Raw genomic sequence first — 8,574 nt, 5'->3', positions numbered from 1 at the left:
CAAGATCAAACACTATAACTCGTCACTATATGCCCAAAAGTGAATGGTGCGGTAGAGGCAACCAATAAGAACATTAAGAAGATTGTGGGGAAAATGACTGAGACTTATAAAGATTGGCATGAGAAGTTACCATTTACCTTAAATGTTTATCGAACGTCTATCAGGACCTCCACCGAGGCAACGCCTTTCTCATTGGTTTATGGAATAGAGGCGATTTTGCCCATTGAAGTCAAGATTTCTTCTCTCTGAGTTTTGTCAGAGGTGAAGTTAGATGAAGCAGAATAGATCCAATCCCGATATGATCAGCTGAACTTGATTGAAGAGAAGAGGTTGAAAGCTATCCGTCATGGCTAGATGTACCAAAAATGAATGATACGAGCTAATGAGAAAAATGTTTACCCCAAAGAATTCCATGAGAGAAACCTGGTATTGAAAAAGATCCTTCCTAGACAAAAAGACTTTAGAGGAAAGTGGATGTCAAACTGGGAAGGACCTTATGTGGTAAAGAAGGTCTTTTTTGGAGGAGCGCTAATTTTGACCAAGATGGATAGCAAAAACCTGCCTAACCCTGTGAATTCAGATTCAGTCAAGATATATTTTACCTAAAAAAAGGGAGAGGCTCAGGTGAAAACTCGCAAAGGGCGTCTTGAGACCAAAGGGGTTTTGAGTTGAAAACCCAGGAAAGGGCAACTCAAAGTTTGATCGAAGATTGAACATTTGGTAGTCACGTCCTCTCAAAAGAAGAAACGTTACATCTTAAGGCATCAACAAAGTACTTTAGATCTCCTAAACACATATCAGGCTCAAAATGATCCTCGAGAAGTTTGTGCGGAGAAGCTCATGCTACGATATTTGGGGCAACTAGTTTTATCTTACTCATCTTGTATTTTAGCAATGCTTGCTATTTTGATTAATCTATTCATTTTGAGTTTTGCTCTCAATAAATTTCAACCTTGTATATTGTTAAAATATTTTTCAAGCATTTTTCATTGAAATAACGATTAATGGACTAATAATATTCAAGTAAAATGATTTCTTGCATATTACTCTGAAAGTTTTCTAAATAGTATAAGGACCTGAAACAGGACCACTAGTCAGAACTAACCAAATCTAAGAGTTAGAAAGGTTTGGGAACGAACAATTTAAATTGTGATTCTTTCCTCAGGTTTTCTGTCAAAAATACCAGTTGAACAAGAAGGCAGGGTAATGCGTTAGTAATAAAACCTTGATGAACAACGAGCAATGTCAACCTAAGCATTAAAAGGGGATCATTCTCGAAAAAATGACATTTTGCATTCATGCAAATATTATTCATATACATCTAGTTAGGAGCATTTGATTCATTCTGATCATAACATCCTAATCGCTTAGCATAAATATAGGCCCATGAAATGGATTTTACAAGTCATGTTCCCTAGAGAAAGGTGTAACAGATTAGTGAAATCACAAATCCTATACCCCTGAAGTTATAGTGGGACTGATTAAAGTTATCGTGGTGAGTCTTATCTCTCTGAAGTTGCAGTAGAGCAGATTAAAGCTACAAATCTCATCCCCCTAAAGTTGCAGTGGAGCAGATTGAAGATAGCAAATCTTATTTCCCTGAAATTGGAACAGATTAAAGCTACAAGTTACAAACCTTATACCCCTAAAGTTGCAGCGGGTCAGATTGAATCTACCATAGCGAATCTTATCTTCCTGAAGTTGTAGTGGAGCAGATTGAAGCTACAAATCCTATACCCCTGAAGTTGTAGTGGTCAGATTGAAGTCATCATAATGAATCCTATACCTCTGAAGTTGCAGTGGGTCAGATTGAGACTACAACAGCAAATCTTATCTCCCTGAAGTTACAACAGAACAAGATGAAGCTACCAATCATATACCCCTAAAGTTGCAGTGGTTTGGAATGAAGTTACAGTCGCAAATCTTATCTCTCTGAAGTTGCAGTAGAGCAAGATGAAGCTACAAATCCTATATCCATAAAGTTGCAGTGGAATAGACTGAAACTACAACAACGAATCTTAGCTCCTTAAAGTTGCAATGGAGCAAGACGAAGCTGTGACACTAAATCCTGCCCTCATAAAGTTATAGCGAAGAGGATATAGTGGAGTAGAGCATCCAATGATTTGAAAAAATGGGTTACTTAAAAAAGAGAAGCACTATAGAAGTTGAGATTTAGTAGGACCAGACAGAATTGGTCCTCTTTTAAGGCCTTTGCTCCTTTCCCGTTACACGACAATGAGCAAATAAGGGAAATTGTAGTGGCCCAAATTTATTTGACCCAAAATAAAACCAAAAATAAATAAATTTACAAAAAAAATAGATTGGCCCAAATAAAAAAACGAGCCCGAAAGCCCAGAACCTAAACTTTTTTTAAAACTCTATTTAACCCTAATCCTTCTCGCGTCGCAGCCTCACCACGTCGGCAGGCATGCTGTCTGACACTCCCTCTGCCACCACCTCCGTTGACCTCGCCAATACCTGTAAAAAAGGATGAAAAAAGACAAAAATAAGGACAACAGAAACGAAAGCAGAAACAGAAGCAAAACAAAAATAAACAATGTAATATTGGCTATAAAAGCCATAACCAGATTGTGAGAGATTGAGAAATATACAAAAAAAAACAGAGATTTTAAAACGGAAATCATACAAGGTGATTCATTCTTTTTTATTTTTATTTTTAAATAAGTAAATAATAATAAAATTTTACCTGTCGTTTGATCTTCGCACCATCGTCAGTGTTTCTTCCAGTTCGAAAGGTCGTCGAACCCCTTAAGATTCAGCCAAGGCCGCGGTGGAGGACGCTGAGAACCAAAAAGTTTTCTTTCTTTTGTAGAGTTTCGACTTTAGTTTGGGATTTTTCGACCCCAAATTGGAGTTCTACACAAAAAAAGAGAAAAAAGGGAACATTTTGTTTTTCTGGCCACTAGGGATGGCGGTCACCATCGCCGACGACCTGTGGCCACGGCGGTCCCCTTACCCGGATTCTGAGCTTAGCCTAGAGGGAAACAAAAAGAAAACCCCCGCTTTTTTTAAAAAAAAACACGGAACAAATGATTTTTTTCTCAAAATTTTTGGTTTTATAGCCTTGCTAAACGACGCCGTTTTGATCGGCGTTCTTAAGCCTCAAAACGACGTCGTTTTGGAGCCAAACCCGATGACTCGACCCGGATCCTCTTAGGATCAGCATGTTTTTAAAAAGGAGGGGATATTTACATTCCTGGTCCTTCCGCCTTTTGGGTTGTTTTAATTTAGTCCTAATTTCACTATTTTTTTTTCTTTTTAGAAATTTTACCTCGCTTTCAATTAAGTCCCCGGTTCGCTGGTCTCCTAGAGAAGGGACGCGTGTCTTGAGGATTGGGATAATTGCTCATTTGGTCCTTGTTCGTTTTCGCGCTTTTTATTTTGGTCTTTTATTTATTTATTTTATCCCAATTTATCCTTTAGTTTAATTTAAGTTATGATTAAGTCATTTACTTATTTTAATTCTTTTATTTATTTTTTACTTATTTGGTTATTTATCATTCCTTATATTTGAAATTGTTTTTATTTATTTATTTTCTTTTCATCGAGCATTTATTTATTTATCTATTTTTTTCTTTTCCTTTTTACACTTAAATATTAGATTGTTTATGCTCTTTTATTTGTGTATTTTTTATAATTGTTGTTATTATTTTATTTTATTTCTTTTCTCGTTATTTTATTATTTCTTTTATTATTTTCCACATTTTCTTGTCATGTTTATTTGTCCTTTTTAATCATGCATTTTCTATTTTTATTTTTATTTTAATTTACCTTATTTATTATTATGTTATTATAGTATTCCTTTATTTACTTATTATTTATCATTCTAATATTATATTATTATATTAAATCATTATCACTATACCATACATTATATTTAGACATATTTGCCCATTTTGTATTGTACCCGAATAAACTAAACATACATCACTTTAAACATCATATTAATTTTTTTACTCGATGCGTAAAAAGGAGTATTTGAAAACCAAGGCAACGTTCTTATTTAGAGATTCAAGAAATCAGCCCTAACTTACGGGGTTTGATTTTCTCTTTGAACCTAAATAACTGAACATCCTCTTAAAACTAAAAACACATGAGATTTAAACAATAATTGAATAGGGAGAAGTTTTATTTTCGAGAATTCGAAATGTCGTGACCTAACTTACGGGACATGACTTTTTTCATTATCTCAAAATAAGAAGGCTTCTTATATAAGTTTTGATTTAATTAAATGATTTAAATAAAAAAATGCAAAGAGGGATCATATTTGAATCTTCGAATTTTTATTTTTCGACACTAAAGACATCAAGTAATCAATTAGGTACCAATTTTGGGCGCAACAAGGGTGCTAATCCTTCCTTGTGCGTAACCTACTCCCGAACCCATTTTCTGGATTTTTGTAGACACAAAAATATTGTTTTAATAAATGAAATCTCTTATTAAAATGATGAAATTACGAGGTGACCCGATCACACCTTTTAAAAGTGATTAGTGGCAATTCTCATTTTCGTTTTTTAAATAAAAGTCGATTTCATAAAAAGGTTTCGACAGTAAAGATTAGAGGAAGCCAAGGAAAGGCCTCCCTTAATGAGTGAGAATGAAGGGTTTTTTTTTGGGTTCTTACCAAACTCCAATTGGATGGCAAACCCTTTTAACTTGCATTGGCAGGTACCTAATTTTTCATATAAGAAAATGTTCATCTTACCTTCCTGCCTTGTGGGCTAAGTTTCATTCTCATATTTATCTCCCTTAAATGCTTAAGAATTCAGATTTACAAGACCCCATTTGACTGTGACACTGTTCTTAACCACCAAATTTGAATGCTTAAAACATGACAGAAATCAATCCACCATTCCTAAATTATATACTTTGGTATAAATTTTAAAATTATATATGAACTTTAGTTTAATATGCAATTTTATATATGTAATTTTAATTTATCCAATTCTCACAAATTATTACCACAATTATTGATAAAGCATCATTTTAAGTTTGTATATTGCATACACAGATAATTACACTTATCCAATATAAAATAATTTGATGTATTTATTTCTTTAAATATGTATAATTGAATCAAAATAAAATTCTACGTATATGTTTGAACCACAATCAAAATTTCATATGTATAATTGCATCAAATAAAATTCATATATATAACTATGTATCAAATTTGTTACGTACTTAAATTTAACAAAAATAGTTTTAAAGGGTATATTTAACATTTACATTTAGGTGTAAAATTTACCATTTTTTGTTTTACTGGATTTTGCTTATTAACCTTATTAGAGTTATCACCTTATACTGATTTTTTTAATCTTATTTTAATTTCTTTTAGAAATTTTGACTGTTACTCATTGCTTAAATAAATCCTTACCTTCCTCCTTCTGGAAGAACTAAAAACAAATACACGTAGTACTTAAAACTATAACAGCGTGAAACACCAACCTCCCTAGCAATCTAACATAAAAAGCCTACATTCTCAAACAAGCCACAAATCATCTCTCTCTTGTTCTTTTTTTCCTCCAAAGCTCAATTTTCTCCTGCACTCTCACTGTTGAATTTCCCGGTGGTGGCTTGTTGTAACTTGACTTGCTTTCTGTTGTTTTTATGGAGTTTTAGCAACCCTCTGTCAAATAACATTGTCAATTTATATATTCTTTCAAAGGTATCTCTCTTTGTTCATTCTTTTGAATCTTTTTCCATTTTCTGCATAGTTATCCATTTATTGCAAGCCAGAAAAAGGTTGATAAATATCTTATAAGAGTGCAACATTAAAAACCTCTGCAACACATGTTTGTTTGTTTTGTTTCAGCAAAGATGGGAGAAATGTCAAGCTTCCAATTGGGAGTTATAGGGGCCCTGTTTCTTTCTGTTGCATCATCTGTCTCTATTGTCATATGCAACAAAGCTTTGATGAGCAATCTTGGCTTCCCCTTTGGTAACTTTTTTTTTTTTTTTTTTTGCCTTTATTTGAAATAGAAAATTTTCAGTATTCATTTATCCTTGGGTGCAGCTACCACACTCACTAGTTGGCATCTCATGGTAACATTTTGCACCCTTCATGCTGCCCAAAGATTCAATCTGTTTGAGAATAAATCAATTGACATTAAGACTGTGATGCTTTTTGGCATCCTCAATGGTGTTTCTATTGGATTTCTTAACTTGAGCCTTGGATTTAACTCCATTGGTTTCTATCAGGTGAACTCCATTTTTTGTTGTTGTTGCAAACGTTATATTCTCACACCTTCATCAAAATCAATATACCCCTTATTCTTTGTGGTGATGACTCTTTTGACAGATGACCAAACTTGCAATTATACCATTCACTGTATTATTGGAAACTGTCTTCCTCAAAAAGCAATTCAGGTTTTTTCTTAATTGAAGCCATTAAACTTGTGAATACTTCGAGCACTTTTGAGATTCAAAGCTGATCGTAACTCTTTGTTTTACTGTGTGCAGTCAAAAGATAAAGCTATCCCTCTTCCTTTTGCTTGTTGGAGTTGGCATTGCCTCCATTACTGATCTCCAACTCAATTTTGTTGGGACAATCCTTTCTCTCCTTGCCATTGCAACCACCTGTGTTGGCCAAATTGTATCCTTTTACTCTCAAGCTTAAGTTTCTTGAAAATGATCACTAAAATGTTTTATTTCTTAACTTTGATTAATATAGCTGACAAACACCATACAAAAGAGGCTCAATGTGTCTTCAACCCAGCTGCTGTACCAGTCAGCTCCATTTCAAGCAGCTATTCTTTTTGTGTCAGGCCCTTTGGTAGATCAGTTCCTCACCAAGCAAAATGTGTTTGCTTACAAATATTCCCCTATAGTCCTGGTAAAAGAACCAAATCCCTCCCTTTCCTTAGCATATCAATAAAACAGATATCATGAATGATATTTCAGATAACTAATTGCTTTTTTTTTGGAACATTGATTTGCAGGCATTTATCATCCTCTCATGTATTATTTCTGTATCTGTCAACTTTAGTACGTTTCTGGTTATTGGAAAAACATCCCCAGTTACATATCAAGTACTTGGTCACCTCAAAACTTGCCTGGTTCTTGCCTTCGGCTATACACTGCTGCATGACCCTTTTACAGACAGGAACATCCTTGGAATCCTGATAGCCATTTTTGGCATGGGTTTATATTCATATTTTTGCACCCAAGAGAACAAAAAGAAACAAGCTGATCCATTGGAGTGTCAGGTAATGTCATAGAGAAATCATCAAACAGAATGCTCATAGATATCTATGCCTTTCTTTTCTTGTCTTTATATCTTTCGAGAAAGGGTTGTTGACAATTTCTTTATATGTATTGTTTTACAGATGAAAGATAAGGAAGACAAACCATTTCTGGCTCACGAGAAAGAAGGCCATGAAGTTAAAAGTTCAGACAAGAATTCCATTGTCTAAAGCAAAAACAGGATTTTGTTATAAAGATTTTGTCTATTAAGTTAAGGTGTTGTTTCAAACGTTTTGTACCTTCCAGCACAAATGACTTTGATTCTTTAAATAAACTGAAACGATACTGGTTTGTAGCCGTTCTAAAAAGTTGTTTCACTTTAGTAGCAGTTGTTTCGATAGTTCAGTAATGCAAATTTTACTAGTAAAAGCACAATAAGATCAAAATTGCTTATGTAATTCGCATATAATACTATGTCCACACAGCTTTTTTCAAACAAATAATTCACCAAATAATTTCTCACTACCAGTAATTTAAGCTTAATTTAGCTGACACTCACAAAAAATAGTTGTAGACAAGTGCGAAACCAGAAAATTTGGGGTCAAAATTAAATTGTAATTTATAATACCCTATATCTTTATCATTTTTAAAATATTAAATTAATTTTTTATCATTTTTAGGAAGGCTAAAGCCAATTTTATTTTTACTAATTTAAAATTTTAAAGTTTCTAAAATACCTAAGTAGACAATTTTCCATTTTAAAGGACCGGGCCTACCAGCCCTTAGCTACGCTCCTGCTCTCAAACACTCAAAGCATAGTTGGTACTTGTTCTAAACGCTACAGCAAGGACCTGTGCTAGATTAAACTTAGAATTGTCGATACTAGATGCTGATGCACTAGAAGGCTCGCCAATAATGTTACATTTTCTAATATTATTGTTGCTTCACTGCATGAAAAGTGAAACGTATACGTCTTAGGTTTTCATCTTTCAACCAAACCAAAGGTGAGAGACGAAACGAAAGTAAAATTCTCAACTTGATTAGAGTGATAGAAATCGACTATTTTCAAGCAAATTAATTTCCATATTACTACTAAAGAGAATAATATTGAAGGTAAAAGTGAATTATTTCCATTGAAGGTATAAGTGAATATTATTGAAGGTAATAGCATCGGCAATAGCACGATATTCTGCTTCAGTGGAGGAACGAGAAACAGAATGTTGTTTCTTTGAAGACCAAGAAATAGGAATAGAGTCGAGATTGACAACATAACCAATTGTAGATGTGTGATCCATAGGGTTGCCAGCCCATTCAGAGTCAGAGTAGGCAATTAAACGACGATCAGGCTCACCGGAAACACGGAGTCCA

At 33.9% G+C, this 8,574-nt stretch overlaps 1 protein-coding gene across 2 annotated transcripts; it reads left to right on the top strand.

Annotated features, from left to right (window-relative positions):
• The first annotated feature begins 5,467 nt into the window (after nt 1–5,467).
• Nucleotides 5,468–7,574, top strand: LOC105792402 (UDP-xylose transporter 1). Of its 2 annotated transcripts, none has more exons than XM_012620963.2 (8): nt 5,468–5,689; nt 5,842–5,962; nt 6,038–6,222; nt 6,323–6,390; nt 6,484–6,616; nt 6,695–6,856; nt 6,963–7,229; nt 7,350–7,574. In XM_012620963.2, the coding sequence occupies exons 2-8, from the start codon at nt 5,842–5,844 to the stop codon at nt 7,434–7,436; spliced, it is 1,023 nt and encodes a 340-aa protein (XP_012476417.1). In that variant the 5' UTR covers nt 5,468–5,689; the 3' UTR covers nt 7,437–7,574. The 2 variants fall into 2 exon arrangements, with proteins under 2 accessions (XP_012476417.1, XP_012476416.1); XM_012620962.2 differs by having other exon boundaries at nt 5,469–5,689; nt 5,837–5,962.
• The last annotated feature ends 1,000 nt before the right edge of the window (nt 7,575–8,574 follow it).

This window comes from Gossypium raimondii, chromosome 8, assembly GCF_025698545.1.
Source record: "Gossypium raimondii isolate GPD5lz chromosome 8, ASM2569854v1, whole genome shotgun sequence".
Lineage (NCBI taxonomy): Eukaryota > Viridiplantae > Streptophyta > Magnoliopsida > Malvales > Malvaceae > Gossypium > Gossypium raimondii.
Note: the sequence above shows the minus strand (reverse complement) of the source record. Positions and strands in the feature narration are given on the sequence as shown.

Coding starts and splice junctions, on each gene's coding strand:
- LOC105792402 (XM_012620963.2), top strand. CDS start 5,842: ATGGGAGAAATGTCAAGCTTCCAATTGGGAGTTATAGGGGCCCTGTTT. Junction 6,617..6,694: donor CCACCTGTGTTGGCCAAATT/GTATCCTTTTAC, acceptor TGATTAATATAG/CTGACAAACACCATACAAAA. Junction 7,230..7,349: donor CTGATCCATTGGAGTGTCAG/GTAATGTCATAG, acceptor ATTGTTTTACAG/ATGAAAGATAAGGAAGACAA.